Source organism: Carassius carassius, chromosome 7 (genome assembly GCF_963082965.1).
Source record: "Carassius carassius chromosome 7, fCarCar2.1, whole genome shotgun sequence".
In the NCBI taxonomy this organism is placed as follows: Eukaryota; Metazoa; Chordata; class Actinopteri; order Cypriniformes; family Cyprinidae; genus Carassius; species Carassius carassius.
In genome coordinates this window covers 9,422,197-9,441,366 of record NC_081761.1, presented here as the reverse complement: position 1 = coordinate 9,441,366, position 19,170 = coordinate 9,422,197, and the positions used below count along the sequence as shown (strand labels likewise).

The 19,170-nt window shown below is 36.2% G+C and overlaps 1 protein-coding gene across 1 annotated transcript; it reads right to left on the bottom strand.

The window, feature by feature from the left end:
- Positions 1-16,839: 16,839 nt before the first annotated feature.
- Positions 16,840-18,056, bottom strand: LOC132143035 (uncharacterized). The gene is made up of 4 exons (XM_059553199.1): positions 17,679-18,056; positions 17,412-17,543; positions 17,162-17,211; positions 16,840-17,073 (listed from the first exon to the last, which is right to left on the bottom strand). Exons 1-4 carry the CDS (start codon positions 18,016-18,018, stop codon positions 16,945-16,947), a joined length of 651 nt encoding a protein of 216 aa, XP_059409182.1. The 5' UTR covers positions 18,019-18,056; the 3' UTR covers positions 16,840-16,944.
- Positions 18,057-19,170: the final 1,114 nt, after the last annotated feature.

Genomic DNA, 19,170 nt, shown 5'->3' with positions numbered 1-19,170 from the left:
TAATTGTCCATCAGGTTTGGAATAGCTGAGTAACTAAGGTAATGTTATCATTGAACCAATTTTCAAAAAAGATGCTTTTTTTCTTATATGTAATGTCCTTGTTGTTCCAGATATAACAATTATGTGGAGAAAAGTTGTGCTTGAAAATAAGACACCAAGCGAGCAACATTTGTCTATGAAAGTTTGAAAGCTTTACAGGAATTTTGGAGATGTCATAGTTGCAGACCTAAAGAAACCCCAGGCCACCTACTTTAGAAAAAATATAGGAGGGGATAGCATTCCAGATAGAGGATGGATTGAAGAAATAATGTTTAAGCCAGTTTATTTTAAAGGTATTGTTAAGGGTTGAAAAGTCTATAAAGTTCATGCCACCACATTCCGTAGAGTTAATCAAAACAGATTTTTTGACATAGTGACATTTTCTTTTCCAGACAAAGTCTAATAGCATTTTATCAATCATTTTAAGGGTACGATTATCAACATAAAGAGATTGGGCTGCATAGGATAGTCTGGACAAACCCTCAGCCTTTGAGAGAAGGATCCTGCCTTTCAAGGACAAGTCTCTTTGAAGCCATAAATTTAGTTTTCTTTGAGTTTTGTCTATAACAGAGGAGAAATTTGTCGGACATCTAAGTTTAGGGTCTTTGGCTATTATAATTCCTAGATAGGTTACTTGGTTTTTAACTGGAATATTGCCAATATCTGAGGCGGCACAATCTTTAACAGACATGAGCTCACATTCATTTAAGTTAAGACGGAGGCCAGAAGCTTCAGAGAAAAAACTTATTAAGCTTAAGGTGGCAGGGATTTGGGAGGCATCTTGTAAAAACAAGGTGGTGTCGTCGGCCAGCTGACTGATAATAATGTGTCTACCTGCAACTCTAATACCATTCAGAGATCTCTGTGTGATATAGGTGGCCAGAAACTGTACAGCAATTAAAAATAAATAGGGAGAAATTGGGCAACCCTGTCTGATGCCACGTGATAGCAAAAATCTTTGAGAAGTTCCATATTTAAGTTTGATCGAACTATTATTGTTGTTATACAATGTTCTAATTGCGTTACAGAAATTGGAACCAAAACCACATTTCTCTAAAACTTTGAAAATAAAATGGTGTTCTACTGAATCAAAAGCTTTTTGGAAATCAAGAAACAGAATAAAGCTCTCTGTGTCAATAAGGTCACTGTAGTCCAGAAGGTCTAAAACTAGTCTAATGTTGTTTACAATATGTCGTTTTTTCATGAAGCCAGATTGAGTCTCATCAATAATCAAGTGTAAAATGTCTCTTATTCTATTGGCAAAAAGCAGGGCTAGAATTTTATAATCAATATTTAGAAGCGTTATGGGGCGCCAGTTATCAATAGAGAGAAGATCCTTTTTAGGTTTTGGAATTAAAGAAATGACACCTTGGGTTATTGAAGAAGGGAGTGATCCATTAACAATGCTTTCATTATAAACTTCTGTTAAAAATGGAATTAATCGTTCAGAAAAGTTTTTATAAAGTTCTGCTGTTAGGCCGTCATTTCCTGGAGATTTATTGCTTTTAAGTTGTGATATGGTTTGAGAAACTTCTTCAGGAGTGATGGAGCTCTCACATAAAGATTTATCATCATCATTGATCGTTTTGAAATTAAGAATGGAGTCTAAAAAAGAGGAAGCCGTTTTATCACAATATCTAGATTTGTAAATATTTTCATAAAATTTTGCACAATATGCTGCTATCTTAGTAGGATCATCTATTATTTCATTATCAATTTTTAGTCGCTCAATATGGTTTATAGAGTGGACTTTCTCCAGGCTGAAGAAGTATGAAGAATTTTGTTCTCCTTCTTCTATCCATTTACTATGAGACCTTATGAATGCACCTTCTGCCTTAAGTTTATAAATGTCATCGAGTTTATTTTTAAGCCTGTGGTATTCAAAAGTGTCAGAGTCTGATAAGTCTGTTTGTTGGGTTAAAGAAGAGAGTCTAAAAAGTATGTCAGCTTCTTCTTCCCTTCTGTTTTTTGCCAGGTTGCTGCTAAATTGTCTGAAAATTTACCCATTTCAAATTTGCATAGTTCCCAATTACAACCAAATTTGTTTTCCGCTTTTGCTTTAGTCCAAAATTTCACAATTAAATTGCTGATTACAACATTGGCTTCTGAAAACTTGAGAAGAGAATTATTAAGTTTCCATAGCGAAGCTTTTTTGATAGAGTTACAGGAGAAAGAGACAGAGATAGTGATTGCTTTATGATCAGTCAGGGGGCAAATAATTAACTTAGTAGAGATATTACAATTAATTAAACACTTAGAAAGTAACCAATAATCAATCCTGGACCGACGAGAGCCATCTTTATTTGCCCATGTGTAGGAACCAATCCCTGGATTTTGCTCTCTCCAAATATCCGTAAGAGAGAACTTGTCCATAAAAACTTGTAGGCGAGGATTGGTTAAAGCTGTGTTTCTGGGTGGCCATCTGTCTATTCTGTTATCTATAGCTATATTAAAATCCCCTCCTATAATAATTCCAGCATTGGGGTATTTTTGAAACCAGTGTTCTATTTTGTTCTACAACGAATCAAAAAAAGTATTCACCTCCGAGGAGGCATTATATCCATATAGATTAATCAGTATTAGAATGGTCTGATTTACTGTAATTATCAGTAAACAAAAATGACCTAAAGGATCAGAGTCAGCTACCAGGACATCCCCCACAAACCTGTTTTTGAGGATACCAACACCAGCTGAGCAATCTGTACCGTGAGAAAACCAGACATTATTTCCCCACTGGGATTTCCAAAAATTCACATCAGTTTTGAGAGAATGACATTCCTGGAAAAAAACAAAATCAGTTTTGTGCCCTTTTACAAACAAAAATAAAGCTTTCCTTTTAACAATATTTCTAAGCCCCCTTACATTAACTGAGAGTATAGATAACGATATAACGAACAAGAACAGCAGAAGAAAAAAAAGAGAGAAAAAAAAAATATATATATATCTATATAAATATATAGATATATATATAAATGAAGTATTCGCTCAAATTAAATGAACTACTCTAAAGTCAAATTTAAGTGACCATACAAACCAAGGGCTCTACTGACAGTGCTGTCAGAAATAAGGAGCAAGAGCATTATTACATAGCTCAGGTTATTTTACCCCGTATTTACGTTTATAGGCAGTCTTTACCCATTACCAGTATCTAAGTGATACTCACAGTTTTAAAATCACGAGTCATTAACAGAGATCCGTTTGCCGTTAATGATGGCAAGTGCTCCTTGAAAACCGGCCTTTTTCCCCTGTTTCCTAGCCTGCTCCACCATAGGCCAGAGTTTATTTCTGGCTTCCTTGACACTTTGAGTAAGATCTTCCAGGATCCGGACCTTCCTCTGTTCGAGCACGGCCGATGTTCGGGCATCCCTCCAGACTTTGTCCCGGTGAGATCGAGAGATGAACTGCACGATGATGCGGCGAGAAGATTTCAGCTTATCCGAACGCGGACCCAGCCTGTGAGCGATGTCCATCGAGAGGGGAAGCTGGTCTGCGATGTCTGGGGAGACTGCACTGAAGAGGTCAATCACTAGCTGCTTTACATTTTCACCGGAGCTCTCCTCTACTCCGGCCACTCTTAGATTCCACCTCCTCTTATACGAGTCCATTTCTTCCACCTTATCCCGAAGAGCAGCATTCTCCTTCTGCAGTGAGGAAACCCTCGAATCAATATTCTCAATTTTCTCCAATACATCGTCCATATGCTTAGCCAGAGACTGCAAAGAGTTGACAACATCTTTAATAGAGGCACTATTAGCTTTAACGGCAGACTCCACGTGTCCCATCCTAGCTAGGCACTCCTCTTGCATTTTTTCTACACGTAGCATCACTGCTAGCATAGCCGGCGGAGCTTCAGGGGTCTTCACGTTCGGCTTGGGTTTTTTTGCTGGGCGATTATCAGGAGTTTCGGGGAGTGGTGTTAAACCCGAATCTTTATCCGTAAAAGTGGCATCAAGCGATCTTCTGGCATAGGAGTGTATCTTGTCGCGAACATCATTGCTGCGCTCCCTGTTTCCCTTCCACGTGGGAGCAAAAGTGTGCAAGAGTAAAAAAAGAAAGATATCCTTTCATACAAAAGCCAAAGACTAACGGGAAAAGATGTCCCAGTCACTATGGGGGCAGTTTGAGGCTCTCTTAGACCACCGCGGTCAGCAAAAAGAAAGTTTGTCAGCAGAGCTCCGAACTGAAGGTGTTAAGCAGACGCCATCTTGGCCTCAATAGGAAGAGAATTGGCCCCTACTCTTTTGGGATGTATTCATAGCAGGCGGGAAGGAAGTCGACCGGAAGTTGAAGTCAGTGAATAACTTTACATCTGAGGCGTTTAAAGATTCCATTTGTCCATTATTTATTTCTAAAGATACACGACAATATATAAAGGGCTCCATTACCTTCTATGTTACATTATGGCCCCGTAGAAACAGTTTTTGTAAAAATAGGCTAACGATTGCGTCATAACCACTCGACTCTCTGTCGCACAGTAGAGAAATTACCGTACAGACCGGAGGAGAAGCTCACAGGCAATCGGGGAGACGTCAAGAGAGAAGCCCATAGATACAAGCCCTGGCGTTACATTAACATTTAAAATACTATAAAAAATAATTAATCAGAATACTTACTCCTGCTCACTCACGCCAAAGAACTCCCTGCTCAAGCTCGCCGTCTCTGCAAGATTAACGATGGCAGTTTGCACGCCTGTCAAACAGGTTGTTGACGTCATCAAGGTCAGTTTGAGTCTGCGCGTCAGAAACGGAAGTGCTAAAAATCGCTAAAAATGGGCTTCACTTGTCTCAATTGAGTTCCAATGGGGTCGCTGTGTCCATTTCTTTTACTGTCTATGATTCATCGTCACAGACACAACTCAGAAAATTACCGGATTAATGTACAGGTCTGATGTATTTTTTACATTCATAAACATTCTTGAGAGGACAGCAGACATATCCACTGAGATCTTAGCTGAGTAAAATAAAAAGAAAACTGTAAGCAGCTACAAGACAGATTATTTGAGATAATTAGGTAGAATCACATCTTGGCATATGGATGTTCAAATGTGAAAGATTTGAGGCTCTTTAGTGAGGAATCGGATGCCAACTCTAATTTGATTGGCTGACTGTAGTAGAGGTATTTCTGCTAAAGGGCTTTGATGCACTCAATCTTTGTACTTTTCTTTATAAAAATCTTTTCTTCACAATAGAGAAGTGTGGGGCATCATTATGTGTTTCGTTTATATTATAAAAATAATAATAATATATAAATTAATTACTTGTACAGATGTTTCAACAATAATACACTAGCATGAGATGAGCAGAGGTGGAAAGAGTACAAAAATATTCTACTCAAGTAAAAGTACCATTACATTAATGAAATTTTACTTAAGTACAAGTAAAAGTACCAGTCTAAAAATCTACTCAAGTAAAAGTAAAAAGTAGCTCATTTAAACTTTACTCAGAGTAAAAATTACTTAGTTACATTTTAACAGTGGGAGGGAATCAAAATGGGACAGGCCAAGAGTGTCAAACTCAGTTCCTGGAGGGCCACAGTCCTGCACAGTTTAGATCTAACCCTAATTAAACACACCTGATCCAGCTAATCTAATCATTTAGGTTTATTTGAAAACTACATGAGATGTGTGCTGGAGCAGGGTTAGAACTAAACTCTGCAGGGCTACGACCCTCCAGGAACTGAGTTTGACAGTTACAAATGCATGAATAATGTTTTGATATACAAGACATAAAATGTTGAATACTCATTTGAAATGATAAGAAATTCATTATTTAAAAAAAATCAAAAGATACTTTAAATGTAAAATTAAAATGGCCAGTATGTGTCAGCAAGTCACTGTTAATAAGTGAGTCATTGCGATTGAACCGAATCATTTAAACGGTTGATTCATTCAGGAACGAAACACTGTCACGTTGCTCAGAGACGCAAAACTGTGCTTTGGTGGCTGTGTTTGGAATTATTTTCTGTTGTAGAAATAGAGCTAAAAAGGCAATATGGTTTCTAAAACGCAAGTCTCTTAATTAACTTGTTTACTGAACTGTTATATGTATGTATATATTCATGATGATTTTTGGAGGAAACGATGGCATTCTTTGTGTGATTTTGATTTAATATATGAAATTATATAAATATGTGAATTTTCTGCCCCTATATCTTCAATTTTGTGATCATTCTAAATGCATTTTAGGAGACTGAATCACACAGTTAAAGAACGCACTATAAATGCGCGCGCACATCATTAAAACAAAAATAGCACACTCCTCACCATGGTCTTTTTAGCTAATTTGTGCAAAACCTCTTGCTAAAATGTCAAAGCTTCATTTTAACCACCAATGCAACGATGCAATTATTTAGCTTAACTCTACATTCTTGCGAATGGTTGATGTCTTGTCGAGATTTTATAAGCTGCTAGTTTGGTCTTCCTAGGCAAGTACAGCTTACACTGCATAATAGAGCATACATATGGCCAGGGGTTCACTTCATTTCCTTCGAGTTCAACTTCAGAATATGACAGGGTTTCGTTTTCAGCGGTGTCTGCACCACTAACGCCTGTTTTGTCCGTCTGCATCTTTCTTGTGATTTTAGCGCCAGTTTGCCCTCCCCATAATTTACTGACGTAGTTTCCAGGGAGCGATTTTTTTTTTTTTTTTTTTTTTTTTTACTCAGTAATTAATGTGTTTTAAAATGTAGCGAAGTACAATACTTCAAACAAAATATACTTAAGTAAAAGTAAAATTACAGATTTAAAAAATTACTTTAAAAAGTATTAGTACACAAAAAAGCTACTCAATTACAGTAACGCGAGTAAATGTAATTCGTTACTTTCCACCTCTGGAGATGAGTACTAAAGATTTGTTAAAACAATTAGTCATTCTATTCTATTTGTGTGCTCTATGCAGGCATGAGTCACTAATCATCAGCACATGTGAAACAACACCAATCCCATTGGTGCACATAGCCCATGACATCATAGGCGGCATGTCTGGAAGTATAAAAGGGCACCAGCTGAATACATCACAAATTTTGTTGTCTTCAGCAGCCATCAGTTTGAAGTGTGTGAGAGACTAAGGCATGTGAGCACTGTTGAAAGAGTGTTCCTCTATGCCCAAGATTTCTGTCACATGAGGACACACACAATTTTTGTGCCATGTATCTTGGTCAGGAGCTTGCGTGTTTGGTGCTTGAGGGCTCTGAACACGCTGTGCTCATTGTGAGTGTTATCCAGTGAGAAGCACCATTCGGGTTTGTTCCTCTTCTCGAGAGATGAGTGATATGCATTTGCGTCTCGCAGTTTGGGTTCCGCTATTGCCAAGGCACGGCAAAGACTCAAATTTGCGGCACTAATGTGTTTAAGACACACTTTTGGGTTATTGGATCCCACGGATTGCGCTTGAGTCAATCAGCGCCTTAGAGAATGAGTGCCTCTGAGTTTGGATTTTAACACTGGGGGGCACATTCTGCTTTCGCATTTGTCTCGGCAAAGAGCACAGAGATTCAGAGTTACGCGCTCAAATTGTCATGAAGTCTGGCTCCACTCACTTTTGTTCCTATTCGCAAGGGATGCGGAACAAAGTGTTTGTTTCCCGCTGCCCAGTTCCGCAGTAACCATGGCACAGTTTATCTCACCTCGCAGTCGTCACTTTGATCTGTGGCATCCACACACCCTCTTTATACAGGTTGTCAGATGCCACATATATTGTTGGGTTGTTATGACAATGATGTGTGAGTACGGAGTCGTTTTAGCCATGGTCCTGTGAGATAGTGGGTGGAGCTGTATTGAGCTTGGCTGTTATTGTGTGTGGAGAGCCTTGCTGGGTGTGTATATATTTAAATACTCTGTGGAAAGAGGCTTGCAAGCTTTCTCTCCCAGGGTGTTTCAGCACATAGAGTGGTTATTGGGAATTTATGCCTCAGCCATATCACCCTGCACCCCAAGACTGGTTGCCCACTGAAGCTAAGCAGGGCCTCCTAAAAATCTCCATTCATTCAATTGGTTCTATCTTTCTTTCTCCTCTCCACCTGAAGCTGGTGTATAGTGAGCGCACTGGTGCCGTTGTCTTGTGGCTGCCGTTGCATCATCAAGGTGGATTCTGCACACTGGTGATGGCTGAGAAGAGACCCCCCCCCCCCCCCCCCCATATGATTGTCATTCATTCATTAAATTTCTCTTCCTGAGTTAAGCCGATTTCTGGGTAGTTTTTTAAGTGGGCGGTCCCTATGAATCCTGCTTAGTGGGTTTGGGCTGAGTACACTGCTCCCCGTCTTCTGGGCTTAAAGCACTGAAAACCCTAATAAGTTGACTGAACTAAATTGATTGAGTAAACTTGTTGCCTCAATTTAATTGAGTAATGGAGTCTCCCAAAACGTACATATTTAAGTTTATTTAACTTGACGCTTTTGTAGACTCTACCTAAATCACTCAGAGGTTTTAAATGTTGATACTTGATTCATTTGAAGTCACCATTGTGTTGGAAAGTGTTTGGTTTAGTTGGGATCTTGGTCCAGTTGCTGCTGGGTTGGTGTATTTTAAAACGCTGTTTTTGTGGTGAAAAAAGACAAATTTAAATGAGCTCAGGTGTTATCAGATGTTTTTTGTTGATGAGAAAGTCATCACATAATACGTATTTGAGATCATAAAATAAGTTTTGTTTGATATTTTTAACAGGCACCAAGAGCAAAATACTTATTTTGAAGATGGACAAAATGAATGCATTTGAAATATTTTGAGTAAAAGAATCAAGTACTCGCACACACAGACTTCTAGATTTAGCATATGCATCACAACAATGGTGACAAACAAAAGAGCTCCATAGCACAAACTCATCCTTATTTTACAGCCTTTTTTGTTCTGATTGTCACCATTGATGTGATGCATATCCAAAATCTTGATGTCTGTTTGTGACGATTTGATTTGTTTTCAAAAAGTAAGTACATTGTTTTATCTACTAGGTTTCTATCCATAAAAGTGAATCCACAGTTGCAGCAATACATTTTATTTTAACTTGTCACCATTACAAGCAAGATGTGCATGTCTGATCTCAACTCTCATTGCCACAATAACAGTGTTTTACAACACAGAAAACCTTGTAAGGAGGATCTGTGAATGTCTATATCGGACGTACAGAAGACATAAAAAACATTTTAAAAAAGACATCATAAAACATTCTGCCTCCTCAGTGGACATCTTTTCAACGTCTGCAAAGACATAAAAAGATGTCCACTGGACGTAACTTTGCCCAATGGATTAGGTTGATGTTAAAATACGCAAACATAGTAATTTTTTGTTAAGTTTACTCAAAAAAGCGCTAGCGATAAGTTGCCTTATTTTTTTAAGTTGACACAACTTTTTTTTTTACAGTGCAGTATAGGGTTTACTGTATTTTCATAAATATTGTGACATTTTGTCAAAAGGTCAAAGTTTAAATATGCTGTTATTTGTTTTACTTCAGTGTGCAAAAGTGTGCGGTCAAAAATAAGAACATAATTTTCTGTTAAATTTACATGTTGAGTTAACTTAAATATATAAGTACACTTGAAATTAATACCAAGTTAAGTGAACATAATCGTTTAAGTACATTAAATAAGCACCAAGTTTGGTGAACTGAGTGATTTAAGTACAATCTACAAAACCGTCAAGTTAAATAAACTTAAATATGTAAGTTTTGGGAAACTCCATTACTCAATTAAATTGAGGCAACGAGTTTACTCAATCAATTTAGTTCAGTCAACTTATTAGGGTTTTCTACAAAAGCGTCAAGTTAAATAAACTTAAATATGTAAGTTTTGGGAGACTCCATTACTCAATTAAATTGAGGCAACGAGTTTACTCAATCAATTTAGCTCAGTCAACTTATTTGGGTTTCCAGTGTATAGGTTTAACGAGTTAAGCAGTAACGTTAGCTGCCATGTTCTTTCTCTCAAAGGAAAACGATTGGGCCACTTCATCAAATACTATAAGTTGTCGTTTCAATAATCATACCATATCAAAATCACGTACCACAAGGATAACATATTTCACTAGTAGAAATCATGCAAAACAACTTCATATCTACATAACTTTACTCACCTAACATAATACACTAAAAAAAAACGTCATCTTGAAATGTAGTTCAGCAAACCAAACAGACCAAAAGGATGAATTTTGTAATCCACCAATCAGTGCTTTTGTTCTCTTGTTGCTAGGCAGAATTCCTCCCATGGCCAATCACATTAAAGGAAGAACAGAGTGACGTTGAGTTTTTCCAAAGGATTACTCATGATTTTGAGCTCACAACACTTGAAATCTTAAGTTTATGCATTTTGAAGGTAAATTAGTTAAATTAACTCATATTTTTAAGTGGCAGGACCAAAACGCAAAATTTTAATTAATGTTTAGTCAACATTACTTGATTTTTTAAGTCAAGACAACATTAGGGTTTACAGTGAGGGTTAGTTCACCCAAAGATGAAAATTAGCTTGTGTTTTACTCACCCTTGAAACACTCTAGGTGTATATGACTTTCTTCTTTCAGACGAATCCAGTCGGAGTTATATTAAAATTGTCCTGGCCATTCCAAGCTCTATCATTGCAGTCAGCGGATGTTACAGTTGAACAGTCCACAAGTCGTCAAATAAAGTGAGTGCATTCATAATAAAAACTTGCCAGACATGGCTCTGGGGGGTGAATAAAGGTGGTCTGTAGTGAATGCATGTTTTTTTTTTGTAAGAAAAATATCCATATTTCAAACGTATTAAACACCTTTCTCACACTTCCATTATCTGTCACAGGCGGAAACTGTTCCGGCAGATGTTGTAGTACGCCAGCATTGCGTGATTAGTGGCAAATGCTAAGAGAGAACAAAACAAATCACCGGACACAAATTAGGTCAAACCCAGCATTTGGATAGAAAAATGTCGGAGGATTTCAATATAAGCCAATACAAACCTTTGGTACTATAAGCAAACTTGTGAGACTAGCATATCTCAGAGGTGCTTACACTGTGCTAACATGGTACAACATCTGCCAGAACAGCTTCCGCCTATGACAGATTAGAAGTGAGAGAAAGGAATTACGTTTGAAACATGGATATTTTTCTTACAAAAACGCATGCATTCACTACAGAACACATTTATTCACCCCTCAGAGCCATGTGTGCCACATTTTATTATGAATGTGCATGCTTTATTTGATGACTTGTGGACGACTCACCCTAACATCCGCTGAAAGCAATGATAGAGCTTGGAATAGCCAGGACATTACATGATATAACTCAGACTGTATTCTCCAGAGATTGCTCTCCTTTTCAGGGTTTTTAAATAGTGGTCTCTGTGAACCCCTTGCATGGACCGTGCTCCCTTACGAAAGGAAAATATATTTAGCAATATATTTCTTAAAATATATAGTGATATATTGTAATATATTATTTTCCCTTTTTATTTTTTAATATATTATATATTTGAATACATTTAATAATATATTGATGATACATATATTATATAATATATTGCAAAATATACAAATGATTGCCGCTTTCAATATATTGCAATATATTGGAAAAAATAAATATTAAATCCCATATATAAGAATATATGCCTAATATATTACATGATATTTTCCAATATACTGCAATATATTTTTGTTTCATAAGGGCTGTCTCCCCTTCAGGGTTTTAAGTAGATGGCCCACTTCCATGGTCTGGGCTTCTGGGCTTAAGCCTTAACTGAGTGAACAGCTATTCAAAGATAGCTGTGTCCATCCTCTACTGTTATAGCTACAGCTTACATCAGGCTTTGATCTTGAACTAATGATCTTTGTGTCTACTTTTTGATAAATAATTTACTAATGGTCCAGATCTCCCTCTTGTGAGCCTCTGGTGCATGACATGGTGTTTCGCTAGCATACTGTGGGACTGACACGGATTGGGGACCTTCTTAGTAAAGCCATCTGAGGGTGGTTATATTCCAACCATTATATGACAGGATGGGCATCTGAGGAAAACTATGTGCTACCTCAGTGATTTCTCACCTGCTTGAAGTTTCAAATAATGGCCTCTTGAGCCCTTTCCTAGACAGTGCTGTCTTGTGTCTTTGGGGTTGTAAGTAGACAGCCCACTCTTTGTGGTCTGGGTAGTTTCAGTCAGTCTCTCTTGTTGTAGCCCTTCCTAGGTACATAGCTACCCTTTTTAGGGTCTTTAAGTAGCAGACTCCATGATCCCTTGCCTAGACAGTGATATCCCCCCTGTTAGGGTTGTAAGTAGATAGCCCGCTCTCTGTGGACTGGGCATCTCTGCAGGAAGGCTGTCTAGGCTAGCTGTGTATTGTCTACTGTGGGACTGACATGGATTGGGGACCTCATTAGCATAGCCATCTGGGGTGGTTATATTCCAGCCATTGTTATTACAGGACGGGTTTACTTGAATACAGCTATCTGAGGCTAGCTGTGTTCTACTGCAGTTCCAGTAAACTCTCTCCTGGAGTGGTTCCCTTTCATAGAGCCTAGCTATCTGGGGATAGCTATGTTTTAGCTCAGTGATTGCTCCACTGTTTAGGTTTTCAAATAGCGGTCTCCTGAGCACCTATCTAGATAGTGCTATCTCCCCTCTTTGGGTTGTACTCAGACAGCCCACTCTTTGTGGTCAGAGTATTTTCAGTTACTTTTTTTTGGAGAAACTCTGCAGGTGCTTGCTGGGTGTCAATTGCATTTGTTAGCTGCATACTGTATGTGATTTTTCTACTAATTTCAGAAGTGTAACTATCACATTCAAAGTTATCAAAATTTACAGTTATCCCTGCCTCATGAGGAATATCAGTACATTTTATAATGGTTAATTTTCAGATACAAGACATCCTCAATGATGACATGAGACATCCTCATATGCAACCTCCAGAGGCCAAATACAGCAGTGATTTATATGTGATTGATTGTTGTCAGACACCAGCTGAATATGCTTTTTAGCTATGTCTGTAAGGTGCTGCAGATGTGGCTTTACTTAATACTAACTCAACATTATGGAGGGATGGCCTCATATACTTTAGAATATATTCAGCAGATATCGGTTATTCAGTCCATTCAGCAGTGGGAGCTGTCCAATGTGCTGAATTTCTATTGGTTCTCCACACATTTAATAAAATCTAATTAAATTAAATATATTACATAATTGTTAGAATAGTGTGCAATACAAGAAATTAAATTTTCACATTTTCTGAAGAATATCTAATATTCATTTCTTTATCAGTTTTAAACAAGTAATTCTTTAAATGAGAAAATCCATGAATCCACAACACCATTTTCAATATTTTTTATTAAAAACCCAAGGTTATTGAGAACTTTTGCCAAAAGAAATTTGTATCCATCAAGCAGGGTTTATTATTATTATTATTATTATTATTATTATTGTTGTATTTTTCTATGATTTTTTTCTCTAGTGTTTCAAGCTAAAATCAAGAACATGAGATGAACAAAAACTTTGAGATCAAAACAGCAACCTCAGGAAAATTAATAGTTCTGGGATTGGCATAGTTTTTTAATTATTTAAAGGGAACCAATTATGCCCCTTTTCACAATATGTAAAATTGGTCCTTGGTGTCCCCATAATGTCTCTTTGAAGTTTCAGCTCAAAATACCCCACATTTAATTTATTATAACATGGAAAACGTAATTTTTGGGGGTGTGTCTTAAAAAAAAAGATGTTTTGGTGTGTGTAACTTTAAATGCAAATAAGCTGCATATTCCTGCCCCATCCTAGAAGAGGATGTTGCATATACATCTCTGCTTTGCATGCCTACTGTAACAAACAGCTACAGTAGATTTTGAGGTACATTATCTTCAAAAATAAAAGTAATCCACTGTGCCCTCAGTGGCTCAGATGTTGGAAGAAAATGAAGACTCTCCAGGATATTTACGAGACATTGTCAATGTTACAGAAGCTCATGTGTGGAAAAAATAGAGTACAGCATACAAGAGAACTCGCTAAGGGAGGAAACTATGATGGTAATGCAGGATTATCTGTTATAGACTGTGGGCGGGGGCCTAAAAATGTGATGGCACACAACACAGAGAATCAGAATGGCATGTCAATTGAGACTGATTTGGTTAATGGGGATTTAAAATAAGTAGGTGGATTTTTGAACATTGTAGGGTGGTTGTGTACACACACTGCCAACAAACATGTATGTATAAACACCATGTAAAAGTGGATTTTGCATAATAGGTGCCCTTTAAAAAGGTAATACAAACCTTAGCATAAATATAGCATACATTTGAGGAAGCTAGGTTAGGTGGTGCTGTAATGGTGAAAAACCTAAAAATGCCTACAGTGTAAAACTGGTGGTACTGATGTATAAAGTATAAAGCAAAACAGTTATATTAAAAAAAAAACACAAGGACTCATAATTTGTTGATCTTTATCCTTAAAAATGTATGGAATTAATTTTATGTTGGACTAAAGAGTAAAACACTTTTTGCAGAAACTACATTAGCGCCACCTACTGGTGATTTTAATGATATGGCCTTAAACACATAAACATACCCATTTAAGTACCCCCATAAACAAAAATAAATAAATATGTTGTCCCCTTATGCGTTCTCTTGTCACTTATCTTTAACATACCTTTTAGGACATTAATGCTTTGATGAACACAGTTAGGGAGACTGAACCAACTGAATCACGTCAACTGATATGACTTATTTATTTGCTGTGTAACTTTGACATAGAAATGTGCTTTGTGTATGTGGATTGTAATAACAAGCATTAAATTGACATCTTTTAGACGTTTTTAACGTTTTTACAAAAGCAAACCTACATTGCCCCCCGTGGCCTCTAGTAAAACTAAACACACTGACGGATCTGGGCCGGGTTTCCCCATAACGATTGATCTTAGCGCTTAAAACTGTTTTCTACGAGTCATTTTACTATCGTTCATTGTTGTTTCACGTGCGTTTCCCAAGAATGCACTGAAAGCAATCGCACGTAGCTCTGCTTTAAGAGCTACTTAGGAGTCGCTATCCGTTTGTCGAGTGCTGAAACGCCACCTTATAGAATGGCTTGTAATTGTAGTACACGATCGTTAATATAAATGTTAACCTAATGCTACAGACTACTTGGATATAACTATAATACAATACAATATCATACAATACAATATTATATTATATTATAATGTATAATATTAAACCTTACATAATAATATGCTAATATACTTTATATACAGTATATAGAGAGAGAGAGGTTATTTCCGGGTCCAATATGGTTTTCTACGTCAGCAAGTCATTGAAAGATTTTCCCCCCAGTCTTTGAAGCATATTTCCTACATTACAAATTTTATTCATTTTTTCAGTCATTTAATTTAGATGTTTATTGCTATTTTTCTGCCCTTTTTGAATTATTTCATTTATAAATTAATTTAAAAACGAGTAATAAAGTGTACAATAAAGTAAAATCAAAACTTTATATTATAATCGCATTGCACTTGAATAATGTTAAAGGTGCAATCTTCCGATTGTCCTAAAGGTGACCGCATAAATCTGTCTTCTTACGATGCACTTAGGGTTTTTACTTTTACCCCAGAGCACTCGTAGATCTACGATGATTTTCAAGTGCTAGTTACGATGCTTTTGGGAAACAGACCGTAATATTAAAATCAGTCGTACGGTCGTTTTTACGAACGTCTTAGGCTTACAAAGCTTTTGGGAAACGCAGCCCTGAACACCAAAATAAGTCGCTTTTAGACAAATTATGGAAAGATAAAGTGAAATTATACAATGTCATCCCATTAAATATAGTGGCAAAGTAAATTTACAGGTAGAAGAAGCACATATTAGTTTAGACAATCTTCATGTGAACATCATTTGAATTGCCACGTGGTGTGCATTACCAAAGTAATAGGAAGTGTACAAAATGCTGTCTAGCAAAAACTGAAACGAAATGCAGTAAATGTGATACTTCCTCATCCACCAGAGTCTAAAGAAATTAAGGCTTTTGCAAACACTGCATGCATACAAACCAAATTTACCACAAACTCACCACATAAGCATTTATTCACATCAACCTCTATCCTACCCATTTCCTTTCCTATTTCTCTCATAAGCACACAAGCACTAAACTAAATGAAAATTCTGAGTTTAAGATTCATATCTTTTTAAATGAGAATAAAACAAGACCCTTTCTTGAGAAAAACAGTGATTGAGTAAAACCTCTTTGAAGAGAAACTCTGATGCTTTGAATATTTGATTAAAATTTGATTTGATTAAAATTTGATTTTAACTATGCAAAATTTATGAACAATTAGTATCTAATGCACCTGTCTGAAGGAAAGTAATAAAATGAAAAGGAAAAAAAGAATATATGACTAATGAGAAGTAACTAAGAGGGCATCTGACTTTTTTCTTTATTGAATTAAAGATTTTTAAGTTTTAAGACTGTCTGTTTGCTTGTCACATTCTGTTATCCAAAACACACTGTCCTTACAAGCATGGAGTGTGCTTTATAGAAATTGGGCTTAATTGTAAAGCTGAGTCAGATAAATGTTGCAGTCATTCAGTTGAACAGAAATATACACCTTAAAATAAACATCACTTTACACCGCAAACCACATCCTGTTATTCAGATCATCACTGTTTGTCCACAAAGACTGTACTAAAGCAGTTTTATTAGAGGTAAAAGAATAGAATAAAATAATAATAATAAAATAAACAAAGCCAGAGCAGTGCCAGAATAACAAAATTACATTTTTTAATTTATTAGCTCATAAAAAATAAATACAAATAAAAACATTGTGAAAAGTATCCAAGTTTGGAATTACATATATTTTACATTCAGAAGAAATGGTAAAAAGTCCTTATATAATTACATGTGATCTTACATAACAATGAAACCTGCAATCTTTTTTATGTTTGGAAAGTGTCAGAATCCACCTCAGTTCTGTTTTAGGTCTATTCAGTTTGTGTTCTGACCTGAGCGTAAGTACTGAAGTCAGAACTCTGCACTCGCTTTGTCTTGCGTTGCTTTTGTCTCTTGGTGATCACATCTAAAGATGCATAACACACCTCTGTATACACGCACTGAAATTAAAATAAATTAATTAATGTTTCAGTTTTTAGAAAAAGAGCCAATGTTTGTAATGAATGTCCATGATCATATTATTCATACCTCAGCTGTATTTCTACCTTTTAACTTATCCTTCTGATCTGTCGCAGCATCTGCAATGGATTGTTAAATTAGAACATCACTTACATACATAAATGCTTTAAAGTGCAAGTAGTTATGGTAATGTTATGCTTCAGTTTCTAACATTATTATTACATTATTGCTAAGCCAAAGAATCGTAATTTACAAAACTGTTTTGTATAATAAAAAAATAAAGTGGCAACACAAAGATTGTGTATAAGCGAATGATTACCTGTAGTTTTCTTACAAAAGAAGCAGAACACACAGATGGAGGAGAGGAGGACACACACCAGACACATACTGAACAGCAGCGTCCAGCAGAGCAGACAGTCAGGAGGTGCAGAGGGTTCAGAGCAAGAATTCGCTTAACAAAAAATAAACACAAATCTATCAATGAATATTAATAAAAAACTAATTTTTTCACTTCACTGAGAAGGTAAAGTTTTCCAGAATTACACAAACAATGATGTAATAATGACTAACAGAAGTGTTTTCTTACCTTCCAGAGAGAGACGAGTTGTTTGGTTTCCAGAATAGTACACTTCTGATCCCGAGAGGATGCCTTTTTCATCTTGATTTACCTTATTCTCTACTTTTTTACAGTAGTACAGTCCCAGATCAGACACACTGATGTTAGTAATATGTAGATCATAAGAATTATTATAGGGGTTGTGGATAAAGCTGAATCGCTGAAATATCTCGAGGTACAGTTTCCTAAATTCTATTATGAGAGAGGGTTGATTTTCATGAGAGCAGTTTCTTATCCACACAATGACAGAACCAAGAGTTATAGAGCAATCACAGTAGAGAGTGATGTTGTCTCCTGGTCTGACTTTCATCTCCACTTCTTCTCCATAGATTATTTTCTAAAGAAACAGTAAAACTGTAAAATCACAAAATAACTTTATGAAGCACTTTAAATTATACTATTATTCCAAAATTTTCACAGTAGTGACATTTTCATTTAGCTGAAAAAGTAAAAAAAAAAAAAAAAAAAAAAAAAAAAGTTCTTACAGATTAGTGCGATAAGAACAAGTCTTGGCCTCTCCATCTTAGTCAGTGTGGTGAATAAGCAACTCTGGCGAGGGTCTTAATGCAGAAATCAACTCTTATCTGATTGGTTCATGTCAATGGAAAGTTTTACCTAAAATAGTCTGCGTCATGAGAGGTTGGCAGTAAATTGAGCTGTTGTTTGGAAATATGACAAGTTAGAGCATTTTTAACCAGTCACCAGTTTCCTTTTAGACTTTTTTGCTGTGATTTGGATTTTGATCAGGCATCTGAGTGGTTCATAAAAATGGAAATGTTCAAGATAACTTAAGTTTATCATATTGATATTTTTAACTATCTTTGGTTTAGACATACAGATAAGCATCCTTATTTGAGACATTTTGCACTTTACATTTCATATTCATTCAATCTATTTATGCCTGTTATGAGGGTCAAAGATGCCCTACAAAATTCACAAGGTTCTTTGTTTTATTGTAATGGGTTCAATTCAACATCTATACATTTCAAAACAGGAAACCCACAAGTCTTTCATCCAGACCACTTACAAACACTTCACATTCGCAACTTGTTATGAAACTCTCATTTCACATCTCTAAGTGGGTCATTGGTCAGCAAGCACAAATGTTTCCATTAGTCTTTGTGTGGTTTTGTATTTTGGACAAAGTGCACATATTTGCACGAGAAAAGTTAGAAGCTAAATTAACTACTACTAGTGCTCTATATTGTGGTTAATGTGACACTGAGAAATTAGCTACATTTAATTATAAAAAAATGTAATAAAAAGTGAAATAACACAAGTGAAGATCAATAAATCATGCCCAACTTCAAACTATAAAGAAAAGTTCAATGTTAGCTTGACTAACTGGTCCTTATGAGTTAAATAAGTCTACAGTCATGGTCAGAAGTTTTGGCAGTGAAATAAATTTTGTGTTTTGCTTAGTTTGCTGATTTTTTTTCCATGTTTCTATTGTATACCGAAA

What these genes read in the sequence shown, in the direction of transcription:
- LOC132143035 (XM_059553199.1), bottom strand. Translation starts at nt 18,018, where the DNA reads ATGAAAGTCAGACCAGGAGACAACATCACTCTCTACTGTGATTGCTCT. An exon ending in AACTCGTCTCTCTCTGGAAG is followed by an intron (nt 17,544 to 17,678) that starts GTAAGAAAACAC and finishes TTTTTTGTTAAG; the next exon opens with CGAATTCTTGCTCTGAACCC. An exon ending in AAGGTAGAAATACAGCTGAG is followed by an intron (nt 17,074 to 17,161) that starts GTATGAATAATA and finishes TTTTAATTTCAG; the next exon opens with TGCGTGTATACAGAGGTGTG.